General features: G+C 39.9%; 1 protein-coding gene across 2 annotated transcripts in view; it reads right to left on the bottom strand.

The window, feature by feature from the left end:
- CNOT9 (CCR4-NOT transcription complex subunit 9) overlaps positions 1-18,701 on the bottom strand; it is a 36,891-nt gene that overhangs the window by 14,530 nt on the left and 3,660 nt on the right. For both annotated transcript variants that reach the window (XM_006168667.3, XM_006168668.3), the window contains exons 2-5: positions 8,273-8,452; positions 3,536-3,651; positions 2,744-2,853; positions 1,017-1,126 (exon numbers count right to left, since the gene is read on the bottom strand). In XM_006168667.3, coding sequence (XP_006168729.1) covers positions 1,017-1,126; positions 2,744-2,853; positions 3,536-3,651; positions 8,273-8,452 — 516 coding nt within the window. The remainder of the gene's footprint in view (positions 1-1,016; positions 1,127-2,743; positions 2,854-3,535; positions 3,652-8,272; positions 8,453-18,701) is intronic.

Below are 18,701 nucleotides of genomic sequence, written 5' to 3' on the forward strand. Positions count from 1 at the left end.
CAGTTCACCTTAAACTCCATGCCATCTATTGGTCCAGTCTTTTTTTTTCTTTTTTTTTTTAAGAGAGATTTTTGTTACAGGGTGCATGCACTCGCCAGAGAGAAAGAAAGCAAGAAATCACCCCCTGGGAGGATGGCTATGCCTCAACCCCTTCTTCTTCATTCTCCTCTTGGGATTTTGGGAACGCATGCACACATACCTGGCATGAGTTTTAAGCCACAACGTCTGGTACTTGAATGGTGGTTGACTATGTGGGAGTCTAGTGATGTAACCATCATACCATCAGCTGGTTCCTCAGTTTGGTTTTATAAACAATCTTTTTTCCTTCAGTTTTTGCTATAGGGTATGTGTGCTTGCCGGAGAAAGACAGACAGACAGACAGAGAGAGAGAGAGAGAGAGAGAGAGACAAAGAGAGGAAGGAGGGGAAAGTGACAGTCATTCCCCAGGGAGGATAGAAAGGTTGCAATCTCTTTTCCATTCTCCTCTGGGGATTTTGGGCGAGCAGGCACATGTACTTGGCATGTTTTCAAGCTGCTAGATCTGGCAAGTGAATTGTACAGTTAATTGATCCAGCTGCCCAACCACTATGCCACTGGTTGGCCCTTAAACAATCTTTTTTTTTTTTTCCTTTTTAAAATGTTTGCTATAGGGTAGGTAGGATCGCCCAAGAGAGAGAGAGGGAGGAAGAGAAAGAGAGATAAGGAAAGTGAGAAATCAACCCCTAAGGGGGTTGTAATCCCGTCTCCTCTTGGGACTTTGGGCATATATGCAACACATACCCAGCATGATTTTCAAACTACTGGGTCTGGGACTTGAACCACTCACTTGGCTAAGTGGGATCTAGTGCCTTAACCACTCCGTCACCTACTGACCCAAACGATCATTTTTAAATGATTTTATTTGAACGAAAAATATACTGAAACAGAATTCAAAGCCTAAGAAGCAGAAAATGCCAGGACCGTAAAGCAGCTGCTCCAGAACCAATACAATGTATAATTTAAATTAAAGCACATACTGTTTTAGAAAGTTCACTTCCAGATTCCATAATGCGCAAACACAAAGGGATAATTTCTGTTGTCAGTAGAAAGTTGATTACTTCTTGCTCATCTGTTTTTACCAGGGCCCCTAGGAAACATAAAATTATTTTAGAGTTAGGGTTTCTGGTTAAAATTAACTTTTTATTGTTCATACAGTGAGTTGCAGAATTTAAATAATTAGCTGGCTTGGAAAGTCTCTAATGACAACACTACCTGAGGAGAGATATAAATAGCACTAACATTCATTTGGGGCATATGAGATAATGGTTACTCCTTAAAATAGAATATAATATATATGACAAATATGTCTGGAAATACCAAACTTTCAAATTATCCTTTCTGTCTCATGGTTTATAATCATAGGAGATAAACACAGGTTGAACATAAAAATAATAACCAGTGCAGCTGTGGGGTGGCACAGGTGGTGGGGTGCTGCTGTGAGATGCTTGAGCCATAGGGAAGACCCTGGGTTTGATTTCTGGGTAGAACAGAATACACTAGGTTCATGTGTGGGCATGCCAAGAATACTGGCTGGATGGAGGGACTGAGGGAAAGATCAAGGTAATAAGATCCTATTTAGACTGCTGTGTCTTTCTGTATTTCACAGGAAAAATAAATATGCAAACTTAAAAACAGAACACTGATCCAACAAAGCAAATTTGTATAATTAATGTTCTTATTTTCTGTTCAGTACCTAAACAAATACTATTATGAAAAAGACTGAAAAAGGAAAGATACAGAAAATAAACCTCCTTGAATGTATTATATTCCACATATTCAAAGATGGTTCTTTCTTTTTTTTTTTGGAGAGGTTTTCCCTATAGGACGCATGCGCTTGTCAGACAGACAGAGAGACAGAGAGACAGAAAGTGAGAAATCACCTCCCAGGGGGGATGGCCACACCGCAATCCCTTCTTCTCCATTCTCCTATTGGGATCTTGGGCATGCACGCACACGTGTCCGGCGTGACTTTATGCCGCCGGGTCCGGGACTCGAACCACGGTTGACTACATGGGAGTCCAGTGACATAGCCATTACGCTAACTGCTGGTCCCCAAAGACGGTTCTTTATTATACAGGAAATCTGAGATCTGAAATAGCTGATATGCTATTTTCTTGAATAAAGAGTATTTTATGCACATTCCCATAATAAATGCATATAGAATATTAACTTGAGCATGAAAAAAAATTCAGTAGGTAAAGTAACAGAAAGTAAAAAAAAAATTTAAACTGCTGCTCTTGTAGTAATAGTTTTTATTTGTTGAATCAAGTTCTTATTCTTTACTATCACTACAATTCCAGTAAATGTTTCTTTTTAAATAATTATTTTATTTAATTTAAGTAATTAATTTATTTTAATTTGACCAGAGAGGGACAGAGTGAGAAAGTGAGAAAGTAAGCTGCTAGGTCCAGGACTCGAACCATGGTTGGTCAAGGGGGAGTCTAACACCCTTAACCATCATGCCACCTGCCAGCTCCTCTAGTAAATTTTCTGTATCTATGCTAAATTTAATCCCAAATCTTGGGCCTCATAGCCTTATTAACATAGCCACTCAGAATGGTCCTTGATAAGAGTCAGCATGCTTCTTTTTTGATACTCAGTGAAAATTAGTAAACAAGAGCTATAAAGACAAGACAAACCATCCAACTTATACCAATTCTATAAATGAGGAGTTCGTGCTTGTAAAATGACCCTAATAACTTACCAATAACGCCAAGGCTGGTGAGCCGAAGATACTCAAAGGGACGTGTTTTGCTGACAGTGTGCAAAAAGGGGTACAAAAAAAGTGGGATGTGTGCTGCGAGAAATGCTGATCTGGAAGAAAAAATAATTACATTCAGAACCAGAGTTGATCTCTTTCTTTTCTCTTCCTGCCCCTTTTTAAAAATTTTTTTTTTTTTTAAATTTTGGTCAAAGGGCACCTGTGCTTTACTGGAGAGAGAGAGAGACAATGAAAGTGAGAAATCACCCCCTGGGTGGTGGCCATGCTGCAATCCATTCTTCATTCTCTCCCTGGGATTTTGGACACACATGCACACACTCCCAACATCAGTTTTAAGCCACTGGATCTGGGCCTTAAACCATGTGGGAGTCTAGCACCTTAACTACTATGACACCTGCTGGACCCGAGTTGATTTCTAAGGATCTTCTTCTTTTTAATTGCCAGGGACCAGGTGTACTTGCCAGAGACAGAGAGAGAAAGAGGGAAAAAATACTCCCAAAGGTGGGATGGGTCATACCACAATTCCTTCTCCATTTCTCCATCCTATTAGGATTTTGGGCACACATACATAGGTTCCTAGAGTGTTTTTTCAAGCTGCCAGTGCCAATATTCAAACTAGTTGGTCAGGTAGGATCCAGCTCCCTTAACCACTGGGCGATGGAGTTGGCTTTCTAAGAACTTTGAACATTTAAATGTTCAGTGGTTCATTTTGTAAGGCCTAAGTTGAGACTACATTCTATATAAATCTCCTATCAACTCACCCAAAGCTCTTACCTGGTTTCTGGGTGTGATGCCACACATTGCAATAATGCTAAAGCATTGCAAACTCTGTTAGATTGGTGTGCTGTCAAAGTGGGCGGGTTGATAGATGGATAAATATTTACAATTTCCTTAAAAGAAAAAAAATTAGCATCAGATAAACAAGGTATAGCTAATTATAAAATTAATGTCTCAGTACAAAAGCAAAAAGGCTTAAATGTTCTTAATTCTACATATCCTACAAGAACTGAATTATCAAAGCAAGACCAAAACCAAAAAACCCACAAATGCTTATATGACTCATACTACTTAGTGAATTAGTAAGACATTTCTACATGGGTCTCTAGGAAGATTTCTAGGGAGGTGTGATCATCTACACTTCTTTTTTTTTTTTTGAGAGGTTTTTGCTATAGGGCGCATGCGCTCGCCAGAAAGACAGACAGAGACAGAGAGACAGAAAGCAAGAAATCATCCCCCAGGGGGGATGGCCACGCCACAATCCCTTCTCTTCCATTCTCCTATCGGGATCTTGGGCACGCACACACACGTGCCCAGTGTGAGTTTTAAGCCACCGGGTCTGGGACATGAACTACAGTCGACTACATGGGAGTCCAGCAACATAGCCATTACGCTAACTGCTGGTCCCGGGACTATGGTGTGTTTTTCAAGCTGCTGGGTCCAGGACTCAAACTGGACAGTTAGCCATGTGAGATATAGCCACCTTAACTACTGCGCCACCTCATGACCTGGAACCCTTATATTTTTATAATCCTTTTTGTCAGTATCTTACTTTAAGTTATGAGACTGCTGGCTAAAAAGTATTCCTCTGTCAACCACAGTGACTAATGAAGTTTCATTGTGATTAGGCTGCAAAAAGGGAGAGACAAGAACATGGGTCTATAAGATGTATAAACAGCAATGAATATACGTTCTCTGTCAAAAAGTGACAATATGTGTGGGCCAGGAGGTGGGATAGTGGTTAAAGCGCTGGACACTCCTACATGATCGACCATGGTTCAAGAACCAGACCTGGTGGCATTCTTTCTCACTTTCCTTCTCTCTCTGTGTGTGTATGTCTCTCTACTCAAATTAAAATAAATGAATAAATAAAATTAAGTAAGTGGGACCAGCAGCTGGCGTTAATGGCTATGTCGCTGAACTTCCATGTAGTTAACTGGGGTTTGAGTGCCAGATCTAGTGGTTTCCATTCACATCGGGGTGCATGTGAGTGCATGTCCAACATTCTGAGAGAATAGAGAAGAGATTGCAGCATGGCTATCCCCTGTGGGGGGTGAATTGTCGCTTTCTGTCCCTCTGTTTCTGTCTTTCTGGCAAGCCCACACACCCTATAGCAAAAACCTCTCAAAAAAGAAAAATTAAATAATTCTTTAAAAAAAAATTTTAAAAGTGACAATATGATAAAAACAAATCCACAGATTTATGTTTAAGAATTATTTAATTTTGGGACCAGCAATTGGTGTAATGGCTGTGTCACTGGATTCCCATGTAGTCAACTATGGTTCGAGTCCTGGACCTGGTGACTTAAACTCACTCCAGGCACATGTCTGTGCGTGCCTAAGATCCCAAGAGGAGAATGGAGAAGGGATTGCGGCGTGGCCATCCCCTGGCGGGGGGGGGTGGTTTCTCATTTTCTGTCTCTCTGTCTCTCTCTTTCTGGCGAGCGCATGCACCCTACAGCAAAAACCGCTCCCCCAAAATTATTTAATTTTGTCATTTTAAAAAAGATTTATTTAATTTTAATTATTATTATTTTTTATTAATTTCATCAGAGAGAGAAAGAAGAAAGTGAGAAAGCAAGCTGCTGATCTGGTACTCAATCCATTGTCAGCCATGTAGGAGAGTCCAACGCCTCAACCACCATGCCACCTGCCAGCCCCTATTACCATTATTTTTTAATTTGGCCAGAGAGAGACAGAGAGAGAAAGAAGGAAAGTGAGAAAACAAGCTGCTAGGTCCAGGATAGGAATCACAGTCAGCTATGTGAGAATATAGGATGTTAATGACCAGGTGACCTGTCGGCCCTGAACCCATTTATTTTATTATAAAACATTTCCTTCTTTCTTTATTACTTTGCCATAGGGTGTGTGCACTTGTGGGCACAGGAAGGAAAAAGAGAGAGAAAGGGAGAAAGCAATCTCTTGGGGGAGGATGGTCAACTGCAATTCCTTCTCCATCATTTTCCTCTAGGGATTTTGGGCATGCATACACATGCACCTAGTGTGTTTTCCAAGTTCCTGAGTCTGGGACTGCATGGTCATGTGGGATCCAGCCACCTTATCTACTGGCTGGTCCATTTTACATAGAAAAATGTTCCCATAACAAATGTTAGTTTCTTGGTTGTATGCAATAAAGATAGAATATAAAATTTTCTTAGCAAATAGGGGACCAGCAGATGGCATTGTGGTTAAAGTGTCTTCATCCCACACGGCTGATTGTGTGGTTTGAGTCCCAGATTCGATCAGCAGCTTGAAAATCACACAATATATGTATGACTTCTCATTTTAAGAAAAAATGAAGGGTGGGGGGCAGCAGGTCGCATGGTGGTTGAGGTGCTGGACTCCCATGTGGCTGACTGCAGTTATGAGTCCAGTGGCTTGCTTTCTCACTTTCCCTCTCTCTCTCTGATCAAATTAAAAAAAAAATTGATAATAAATAAAATTAAGTGAATACTTCTCATTTTTTTTTTGAGAAGTTTTTGCTATAAGGTATGCGCGCTCACCAGAAAGATAGAGACAGAAAGCGAAAAATCAGCCCCCCAGGGGAGATTACCATACCGCAATCCCTTCTCCTCTATCCTCCTCTCGGGATCTTGGGCACACATGTACACGCGCCCAGTGTGAGTTTAAGCCACTGGGTCCAGGACTCAAACTGTGGCCGACTACACATGAGTCCAGCGACATAGCCATTATGCCATCAGCTGGTCCCGAATAATTCTTTAAAAAAAAAAAAAGAAGGAAATGAGGGACCAGCAGATGGTGTAATGATTACTGTGCTGAATTCCTAAGTAGTTGACCACTGTTTGAGTCCTGGACCCAAATGGCTTAAAAATGCTGGGTGCATGCGTGCGCGCGTGTAACCAAAATCCTGAGGGGAGATTGGAGGAGACAGGACTGCGGTATGGTCATCACCTCTGGGGTATGATTTCTTGCTTTCTGTCTCTGTCTCTCTGGCAAGTACACACAACCTATAGCAAAAATCTGTATACGGAAAAAAAAAAAGAAAGAAAAAATGAAACAAACAAAAAACCCCAAACAAATATGAAGAGTTAAACATATTACAACTTTTAGGTAATACTTTAAAGGATGCTCATTCCACTATCCTGGTATTGTACTATATCAACCTGTTATCTGCCAGATCATTCTGGCCTGGAATAAATTTCAGTTTTTTTTTTTTTTTTTTTAAATCAGGTGGCCTTTCTATTTTTTCCTTTTTAAAGAATTTTTTTATTTAACTTTATTTATCCATTTTTTATTTATTTCAATGTGACCAGAGAGAGACAGACAGAGAGAGAAAGCAAGCTGCCAGGTTTGGGATCTGAACTGCGGTTGGCCTATGTGGGAGTCCAGCGCCCTTAACCACCACACCACCTGCTGGCTCCTAGTTATTTACTCTTTAATGCACAAGTGTATCCACCTCTTATCCTATAGCTGTTATATTTTTACCTGAACATTTTCTTTCTCTAGAATATACCTTGCAGTTCACACACCTCACTTTCCACCTTCTTCCCCCATCATATAGATTTATCTTACAATATTCCTAAAGCTGTGCTTCTCAAAGTATAGTTTTTAGACTACCTGTATCATAATCACCTAAGGATGGGGAAGCCCTCGTTAAAATATATTTTAAGGGGACCAGTAGATGGCATAATGGTTAAGTTGCTGGACTCCCATGTAGTGGACCACATTGAGTCCTGGACCCAGCAGATTAAAACTCATGAGGGGTGTGTGTGCACTTACCCAAAATACAGAGAGAAGAATGGAGGATAAGGGATTGTGGCAAGGCCATCCCCTCTGGGGGTTAACTTATTTTCTGTCTCTCTCGTGAGCATATGTGCCCTATAGCAAAAATGTCTCTAAAAATAAATTAAAAAATTTTAGGGCCTACTGCAGACTGACTGAATTGAAACTCTTGAATAAAATGTAAGAATGTGCCGTTTTTAAAAAGAATTATTTTATTTACCTTTATTTATTCATTTATTTATTTTAATTTTATTAGAGAGGGACAGAATGAGAGAAGGAGAGAGAGGAGGGACCAGCAGGGGGCATGGTGGGTTAGGGGACATGGACAGGTTAAGGGCACTGGACTACCACATAGCCGACCATGGTTCGAGTCCCAGACGTGGCAGCTTGCTCTCTCATACTCTCACTCTCTCTCTAACACACTATCACTCTCTGGTCAAATTAAAATAAATAAATGGATAAATAAAGTTAAATAAAAGAATTCTTTAATAAAAAAAATAAAGAGAGAGAGAGAGGGAAAGTGAGAGGGTAAGTCACCAGGTCTGGAACTCAAACCACGGTCGGTCATATGGAATTCCAGTGCCCTTAACCACCAGCCCCCAAGAATGTGCATTTTAACAAACACTTTAGAATTTTTTAACACAGATTCCCCTAAATGCTAATGTTTAAAGAACTGTCCTCCTAAAAGCTTCAAAATCATTTGAAAGAAAGGTAGAGGGATACACAAGTGTGATGAATAGAACTAAACTGCCACTCATTGACATATACCCACCTGTAAAAGTGCTGCAATAGTACCAAATGAATGCCATAGCATGGGTGCAAGGTCAGGAACAGATTCTCGCTTCTTACTTAGCTCCAGCAAAGCATTTTCCCTTGTCTCTGGACTGGACAGCTCGTTGATCCACTGGTAGATCTTTTCTCTGTCCACCTGAGCCAGTGCAGTAGGCACAGGCTACAGGTAAAAACAAGAAAGTAGACAAGTTTATTAGAGAGAGACAAACCAAGCCTTACTCTGCAATAGTGCTTTAGAGGGAATGTGTTTTCTCTAAGAACCATACATATACATACTTTAAGTATGTATACTTGATAAGAACTAATTCAACCTCTTTAAGTTATCAATTAAAATAAAAAACACATACCCCTCAATAATTTCATGTATAGAAATTGATCCTGTAGGGACTGGCAGATGGTGTAATGGTTATGTTGCCAGACTCCAACATAGTAGATTGTGGTTCAAGTCCCAGACCTGGCGCTCACACTGGGTGCATGTGTGGGTGTGCTCAAGATCCTAAGAGAAGAATGGAGGAGGAGAAGGGATTGCTGCATGGCCATCCCCTCTGGGCGGTGATTTCTGGATTCCTATGTCTCTGTCTGTCTGGTGAGCACATGTGCCCTATAGCAAAAATCTCACTCATTCAAAAAAAAAAAAAAAAGGGAACCAGCAGTTAGCGTAATGGCTATGTCGCTGGACTCCCGCGTAGTCGACCGCGGTTCGTGTCCCGGACCCGGTGGCTTAAAACTCACGCCGGGCGCGTGTGCGTGTGTGCCCAAGATCCCGAGAGGAGAATGGAGGAGAAGGGATCGCGGCGTGACCATCCCCCCGGGGGGTGATTTCTCGCTTTCTGTCTCTATGTCTCTGTCTGTCTGGCGAGCGCACGCGCCCTACAGTGAAAATCTCTCCAAAAAAAAAAAAAAAGACAGTTCTACGTGTATGGATACTAAACAAAAACAAAAGGATACAGAACAGCATATATGCTTCCACTAATATATACATATATATTATTTTTTAAAAAAAGTTTAAATAAGATAATTATTTAATTTTATTATTATTTTTTTAAATTTTACCAGAGACAGACAGGGAGAGAGGGAAAGGGAAGGTGAGAAAACAAGCCACTGGATTTGGGACTTGAAATGTGGTAGACCATGTGGGAGTTGAGCACCCTTACCACCATACCACCTGCTGGCCCCTACATATGTATTTTAATCTATTCTCAGGGAACATTTCTAGAAGTGAAGTGCACAAGAAACTATTATCAGTAGTTACCTCTAAGGTTGGGGATCTATAATACTTAAGACTTTTCACTATATGCAATAAAACCTTTTGAGGACCAACAGATGGTATAAAGTTTGAGTTGCTGGACTCCCACTTTGTCGACTGTGGTTTGAGTCTCAGACCTAGTAGCTTAAAACTCGTGCTAGGTGTGTGCGTGTGCATGTTCAAAATCCTGAGAGGAGAATGGAGAAGGGACTACAGCATGGCCATCCCCTCTGGGGGGGTGATTTCTTGCTTTCTGTCTGTCTCTCCTGCCAGTTCACAAGCCCTCTAGCAAAAATCTGTCAAATAAATAAATGAATAAATAAAACCTGTGTAAACTTAAAAAATATTGCCAGAAGGTATGTGCACTTGATGGAGAGAGACAGAGGGAGGATAAAGTATCCTTCTCTGCCATGCGAGATGGTTACATTGCAATCCCTTCCTCCATTCTCCCTCTGGATATGTGCACACATGCGCCAGGCATGTTTCTTATACAGCTGGGCCCAGGACATAAAATGCATAGATGACTGAGTGAGATCCAGTTGCCCAAATTGTCAAGCCATGGGCTGCACTTTAAACTTGTTTTTTTTTTTTTTTTAAATACAGTATATGCCTGTAATGTGGGCTAGCTGGTGGTGTGGTGGTTAAGGCAGCTGGACCCCACATGGCTGACTGTATAGTTTGGGTCCTGGACCCGGTGGCTTGAAAACATATCAGGTATATATATGCATGTGTGTCCAAAATCCTGAGAGGAGGATGAAGGAGAAGGGAATGCAATGTGGTCACCCCCCCGGGGGTATATTTTCTCTTTCGCTCTGTCTCTCTTGCGAGAAGCTGTCTCCCTCTGTCTCTCTTGTGAGCAGATGTCACCTATAGTTAAATAAATAAATAAAACTATACACCTGTGATCCTTTTTGAGAAAGGGACCACTCATTACCAGTCTGTCACTAATAATTCTGACATACTTCTCCATGTAGCAGGAAATCTATTAAAATTTGGAAAAGTTCTCCCTTCTCATGATTTTTATACACATTCTACCTCCATCATTTGAAAACCATTCTTTACTTATTTATGTAGGGATTATACAAACAGATTTATAGACTATGCTTTCATGGGGCCAACAGATAGTGTAATGGTTATGTTGCTGGACTCCCATGTAGTCTACCACAATTCAAGTCCCGGACCTGGCAGCTTAAAACTCACGCCAGGCACGTGTGTGTACATACAAATGATCCTAAGAGAACAGAGAAGGGATTGTGGCATGGTCATCCTCCGAGGGATGATTTCTCGCTTTCTGTCTCTCTGGCTAGCACATGTACCTTAAAGCAAAAATCTCTCTCTCTCTCTCTCTCAAAAAGATAAATTCATTATTGTGCTGAAAAATCACAATGTTCCCCCCAAATTTGAACTTTTCTATTAATTTTTTTTTTTTGAGAGGTTTTCGCTAGAGGGCGCGTGCGCTTGCCAGACAGAGAGAGAGAGACAGAGAGATAGAAAGCGAGAAATCATCCCCCAGGGGGGATGATGGACACCACACAATCCCTTCTCCTCCATTCTCCTCCTGGGATCTTGGCCACACACGCACATGCACCAGGCGTGAGTTTTAAGCCACCGGGTCTGGGACGCGAACTGCGGTCAACTACGTGGGAGTCCAGCGACATAGCCATTAGGCTAACTGCTGGTTCCCTCTATTAATTCTTCATACCTGTGAAATAGCATTGTGATCTAAGTTTAGTTGCTTAATTATTCTTTTTTAGTTTTAGCCACAGGGTATATGCACTTGCCAGAGAGTGAGTGAGGGGGATGGCTATGCTGCAATCCCTTCTCCTCCAGTCTCCTCTTGGGATTTTGGGCACACATGCACACACACCCAGCATGATTTTCAACCACTGGGTCTGGGATTTGAACCACTCACTTGGCAATGTAAGATTCAGTGTCTTAACCTCCATGCCACCAGCTGGTCCCCTTAATTATTCTTACCTGAAAATTAAATGGCAGACTAGAAAAATTATTACAACTGCAACGTCTAATCTCCAAACTTTGAGAAATAAAAAGGTGGGTACATTAAAAAAAAAAAAAAAGGTATCTACACTTGCAGATGAGATCACTAATGCTCAGAGGAATTAACTTGGTTGATTGACTCAGCTACGAAGTTGCATATTCCAATGCTTTTTTAACTGTATCACTTCCTATACTGTAGTGTGATTAAACAACCATAGCACAGATGGAAAGACAAGGAACAAAAGACCACCTTGGAAGAGCAGAATGAAGTACAAAATGGACTTATTTAAAAAATTATTTCATTTAACTTTATTTATTTTTAATTTAATTTGACAGAGAGAGACAGTGGGGGGAGGGTAGCAAGAAATCAAGCTGCTAGGTCCAGGACTTGAACCACTGTCAGCCACGTGGGAGTCCAGCACCTTTAACCATCATGCCACTTGCTGGTCCCCAAGATGGACTTTGAGGTGAACTAAAATTTACTCTACTCAACCAGAATAATGGCCTTCTACAAATGGAAGTTCAATTATAAGCTTTTAGCTTGATGTTTATCATTTCACTTGCTTGATAAAAGGAACCACAAGGTGTTCTGCTAAATGGACTAAAATATAATGCAGCTTAAGTCTTCTTTAAGTGTCTTACAGTGCTGTTCTGTAACTTCCACTGGTGACGCTCCTCAATGAATCATAGACTCCTAAAGCAACGATACGATAGAAGAAATAAGGTACCCTTTCCCCTCCTCCCAATCTCAAATGCAGTATTGTCCAAGCATTTGCCCTTTCTATGCTACAACAGATAGGCCCTCAACTTTAAAACTATTTTTGGAAATGCAATTCTTACCAGATGATAATGTGTTTATTTAGAGTATTACATCACCTGAAAAACTCAGTGGAAATATTGGCTAAAATTTTAGCTTTAGGTTCCTTGCCCACAGTCTCTTGGATGATTCTACCATTCAGTAACTAAAGGAAGACTTATAGACACTTTCCCAGCAAAATAATATCTACCCTGGTTATTAGTCAGTACCCATTCCAGCTGACCCTCCACAAAGTCTTATCAGACACCACTAGCATTAAACACCATCAATCCTACCAGAGTCAGTCTGTGACTTGTACTTGGTTACTCCAAACCTCATCCTGTCCTGGTACCCACTAGTTAGCTCCTGAACACTAAGCCTCATTCCCAACATATTCGCTTTTTGGAGGTGATGCCAGTAGGAGAGGGTGCCCTGGCACTTGTGCTGGCATTCTCAAAGGCTGATCCCTGATGCCCACTTGGATTCTAAGGCTATGGCTACCTGCTGCCAGCAATACTTCAACTTGTGAATGTTTTTGTGAGAACTGAAGCCTCTACTGGCCATGTCAGATGGGTGGCAATGTGATCCTCCTACACACTAGTTTGATGTTATCTATGCATTTTATAGCCATTCCACCAAGAGGTAGGCAGTTTGGAACCTGGAAATGTCTGTGGCTGAGACTCTCCTTTTCATCATCCCTACTGAATTTCATTTCCTATTTATTATTAGTTAGTTAAATCAACTGAATACCCACCTATCATGGGATGAATACCAATTTTTTTTTTTTTTTGAGAGGTCTTTGCTATAGGGCACATGTGCTTGCCAGAAAGACAGAGACAGACAGAAAGTGAGAAATCACCCTCCAGGTGGGATGGCCACACCGCAATCTCTTCTCTATTCTCCTCTCAGGATCTTGGGCACACATGCACATACGCCTGGCATGAGTTTAAGCCACCAGGTCTAGGATTAAAACCCAGGTAGACTACACAGGAGTCCAGTGACGTAGCCATTACGCTATCTGCTGGTCCCTGTCATTACATTTTAATGTTAATTAAGAACTCATGAGGCCATGAACTTTCTATTTTTTAAAACACAGTTTCATCTAATGATCCCCAAAAAGTGATTATTCTTCTCAGTTTACAACTAACAAAATTATGAGCAGATAAAAGTGGGCAGATTTCTTCCTCATCCCACTCTCTATCTAAAGGTCAGCTCCAAAGATTCATAATTCAGATACTATAAAATCTTTTTTTTTTTTTTTTTTTAAGAGTAGCAGGATCCCTATAGGGCCTTCTGCATGGTTCAGATTCCAGACCCAGCAGCTCGAGAAACAGGCCAGGTGCATAAAGTCCTGAAAAGAAGGAGAATGCATCAGAAGGGATTGTGGGGCGTCCTTGGGATTTTAGGCAAGCATGCATATGCGCCCAGTATGAGTTTCAAGCTACTGGGTCTGGGACTCGAACTGAGGTCAACCATGTGGGAATCCAGTGACATAACCACTATGCCATCTGCCAGTCCCTAGATGCTACAACTTAAAATTACTTAATTTTATTTATCACTACTATTATTTTTTAATTTGCTATAGGGTACGTGTGCTCACCAGAGAGAGAGAGGGAGACTCGAACCAGTCAGCCATGTGAGAGTCCAGTGCCTTAGCCACCATGCCATCTGCTTGCCCCCAGATACTTTAACTTTTTTACAAAATATATTTTATTTTACTTTACTTATTTATTCACTTATTTATTTATTTCAATTTGACCAGAGAGGGATAGAGTTAGAGTAAGAGAGAGCAAGCAACCAATCTACTAGGTCCGGGACTTGAATGGCAATCAGCCATATGGAAGTCCAGCGCCCTTAACCACCAAGCCACCTAACTTTTAATTTACTAATATATTTCTGAGGTTATGGCTGATAAAGAACTCAATCTACTGATAGCAGCCACAGTGCCCAATGGCAGATAAACAAATTCAACGAGTTCCCTAATGGGGATTACCTCATTTAAAAACATTAAATTAATAGCAGGATACTAACCATAAAAAAACACAATTGCAAAACACAAAGGCCCACATATACTTTTAGGGAATTCAACCATTCCCTAAAAATGCATATATAGACCTAGGATTAAGAAGCTGTTAATCAAATAAAAGAACAGGAAAGACCTCAATTTGCAAGTAACTACCTAAGTATGTAAGTGGAATAAACACTGGGTTGATGGTCTGAAGTGACTTCAAAATTCAGTTTTGCCATTCCTAGAATTGTATGACATAGGATAATTCATTTAACTTTCTAAGCCTCAATTTTATCATTGTTAAACCTGAGACAATTACACTAAAATAATTACTAATTTCAGTCAGTTCTAAAACCCCTTTTTAATTCCTTTTTTTTAAAATTAAAGAACTATTCATTTAATTTTATTATAATTATTTCTTATTTGCTACAGGGCATGAGCACTCACCAGAAAGAAACAGAGAAGGAGGGAGAGGGGGAGTGCAAACCACCAGGTCAGAGACTCAAACTGCAGTCCACCATGTGGGAATACGCCTTAACCACTGTACAACCTGCTAGCCCCAGTTCTAAAATCTTAAGCTACTTTATTTAGTTCTAAGTTATAAGTAAAATACTAATTTAAGAGTCTATTAAAAAAAAATCAATTTTTGGCCAATTGGGGTTCGAGTTTTGGACATAGTGGCTTGCTTTCTCTATCTCTGTACATCTCTCTGGTCGAATTAAAACAAATAAAGGTAAATAAAATAATTCTTTAAAAAATCAATAATTTGCATATAATATGAAGGCGCCCATTTAAAGTATACATTTCGGGACCAGCAAGTGGCATGGTGGTTAAGGCGCTGGACACTCCCACACGGCTGACCACAGTTCAAGTCCTAGACCTGGTGGCTTGCTTTCTTGCTTCTCTCTCTGTCCCTCTCTGGTCAAATTAAAATAAATGAATGAATCAATAAAATTAAATAATTCTAAAAATATATACATTTCAATAATTTTTTTAAAGAAATATTTTATTTTGGTTTTATTTATTATTATTTTCCCATGTGACCAGAGAGAGACAGAGGGGGAAAGTGAGAAAGGAAGCCACCAGGTCTGGGACTTGAGCCATGGTTGGCCATGTGGGAATCCAGCTCCTTTAACCACCATGCCACTTGCCAGCCCCACATTTCAGTATGTTTTGACAAATGTATATACCCAAGTAACCACCACCACAAGATATAGATAATTTCCATTATCACCAAAAAGTTCTTTAATGCCCCTTTCAGTGAACTCCATGCTTGGCTGTAAGGAACCATAATTTGCTGCTGCCACAGACTAGGTCTGCCTTTTTTAGAAAGTATTAAGAGGTAACATGTATTGAACATAATATTTGCTGGGTACTGTGTAGTATCTCACTTTTTACTCTCAAAATTTGAAGAGGAAAAATATTAAAGGAGACTTAACACCCTCAAGGTCACATAGCGGCTATATAGCAGAACCAGATTAAACTCTAGTCTAGTTCTTCAGAATCTGTGAGTCCTACTTTACAGGACTGAAATAACAATATTCCTTCAAATTAATTATTTAAGAAGCCAACAGAACTTTCTTAAGTTTAATATTCTATTACTGATCATTAACAATTAGCTTTAGATAAAAAGTGATTTCAATTACATACTGACACATAAAAATCACAAGTCTGATTTAGACTGTTATCCTCAACCCTTACTATCTTTCCTTTTTAATAATTATTTTAATTTTATTCATTCATTCACTTATTTTAATTTGACCAGAGAGAACAAAGAGAGAGAGAAAGAGAGAGAGAGAGAAAGTGAGCCACTAGGTCCAGGACTCGAACTGTGGTAAGGCATGTGGGAGTGTCCAGTGCCTTAACCATCATGCCACCCTCTGGTCCCCATAACTCTTACTTTCAAGATTACAAAAGGGCTCTACTGTACATTATTACATATCAATAATTACAACTTGCTAAGATCAACAGTCCTTTCTTTTTTTTTTTTTTAAATTCATTGTCATTATTTTATTTTTTATTTTATCAAAGTTGGCCAGAGAGAAAAGAAAGGGGAGAAAGCAAGCCACCAGGTCTGGGACTTGAACCACAGTTGGCCATGTGGGAGTCCAGCCACCTCAACCACCACGCCACCTGCCAGCCCCAACAGTCCTTTCCTTTTAATGGATGTGTTAGAAAAAATAACACGTATGTTATTAAAATGCAGAAGAGAACAGTTCCCCCTTTTTTTGCTTAACTATTTGTATATGGAAAATTACTTCAAGTAACACTTTTTTCCTTTCACAAAACACCATACAGGTAAGACATTTACCAAGGGAACGGAAATGGTCACCAATAGTTAACTAAGTGTCATAAACAAATAGAGGGCAACTATCTTTTATTTCTGAGAGATCTTAACACTTAGTGTGAGAAGAAATATATCTAACTTATTTTAAATAAAGCATATTCACCATTTCCCCATAAATGTGTAAAGAAAGTAGTTCCTACCTTTAAATAAATTTTAAACATTGAAGTTGATGATTTCTTTTATTTAAGATTTTTTTTTTTTTTTTTTTTTTTTTTTTTTTTCAATCCTCAGACAGAGAAAGGGAGAGTGAGAAAGCAAGCTGCCAGTTCTGGGACTTGAACCACGCACGGTCAGTCATGTGGAAGTACAGTGCCACAACTACCATGCCACCTGCTGGAATCTGGTAGTTCCCTTAATCACAAAATAGACAAAATATCTGTTTCTTACCAATGAAAATGTGATAGTGAATGAAGAATAGGATTAGACTGAAATATAGATTCCTGGGGGCCAGCGAGTGGCATGGTGGTTAAGGAACTTAGCTCCAACATGGCCAACCATGGTTTGAGTTCTGGATCTGGAGCTTGCTTTCTCACCACCCCCCCTTCTCTGGTGAATTAAAATAATATATGAAATTAAATAAATAATTCTTTTGGGACCAGCAGGTGGCGTGGTAGTTAAGGTGCTGGACACTCCCACATGGCTCACTATGGTTCAAGTCCTGGACCTGGTGGCTTGCTTTCTCACTTCCCCTCTCTCTCTCTGTCTCTCTCTGGTCAAATTAAAATAAATGGATGAATAAATAAAATTAAATAAATAATTATTAAAAAAATAATTCTTTTAAGAAGAAAACTTCATTCTTCTCACCACTCTTCTTAAAAAGATTTAAATTTTTAAAAAGATTAAATTTTTCAAATTTTTTTCCTAAAAGAAAAAAAAAGGAAATATAGGTCACTGGGCCAACCCTCAGTTCTGGTAGTTAAGGCAGCTGGATCCTACATGACCACCCCCCGTAGTTTCAGTATTGAATCAGTGGTATGAAAAACACTTTCAGGTGCTTGCACATGTATATGTGTTCAAAAATCTCAGCAGGGTGAAGAAATGGAGAAGGGATTGTGGCAGGACTATTCCCCATGAAAGGTGCTTTCTCAGTCTCTGTCCCTCTGGCAAGTATATGCACCCTCTGGCAAAAAAGAAAAAAAAAAAGAAAGAAATACAGATCACCCCTCCCCAAGTCTGGAGGCTACATGGCTTTCAGTGTAAACATGAAAATATTTCAAGAAAATGTAATTTCTTTTTTTTTTTGTTTGTTTGTTTTTTTTTTTTGACAGGTTTTTGCTATAGGGCGCGTGTGCTCGCCAGACAGACACATAGAGACAGAAAGCGAGAAATTACCCCCCAGGGGGGATGGTCACGCCGCAATCCCTTCTCCTCCATTCTCCTCTCTGGATCTTGGGCACGCTCGCACACGCGCCTGGCGTGAGTTGGAGACACGGGGACTCGAACCACGGTCGACTATGTGGGAGTCCAGCAACATAGCCATTACACTAACTGCTGGTTCCCAAGAAAATGTAATTTCTAAGTAGTGCTGAAAATATTAAATTGGCTTAAGTAGTCTTATAACTTTGCTATAAAGTTTTTCTTTTTACAAAATAACTTTTTAAAATGGAAATGAACAGAGAACTTGGGCAATTTGCCTAAAGCTTCAATGTGAGACTTGGGAGGAGACAATGAATTAGTCCTTTAGAGTGCACTCTGTCGTACTTGCCAAAGAGGAGGGTGTCTGGGAGTCCATCACAGCTTCAACAAAAAATTATAAAATGAATAACGATGCTGCTGATTGGTAGTAAAGTGAGAGAAAGATAGTTTAGGACTGTGAGAATTGCTAGTGGAAATAAGTGTTGAATTAAAAAAAAAATCTAATGGATCTCTCATGAAGACTAACCTTTGGCTGTTTTACTAGTATAACATCCATTACAAAAAAATTCATGGCATGTGAAAATTTGCAGTTCTATTCATTTGAAGCAACTTCCAAGGTCCATAACAAAATAATCTGTTAGTGAGGCAAGAATGAAGA

The sequence above is a fragment of the Tupaia chinensis genome, unplaced genomic scaffold (assembly GCF_000334495.1).
Source record: "Tupaia chinensis unplaced genomic scaffold, TupChi_1.0 Scaffold145907_1, whole genome shotgun sequence".
Classification (NCBI taxonomy): domain Eukaryota; kingdom Metazoa; phylum Chordata; class Mammalia; order Scandentia; family Tupaiidae; genus Tupaia; species Tupaia belangeri.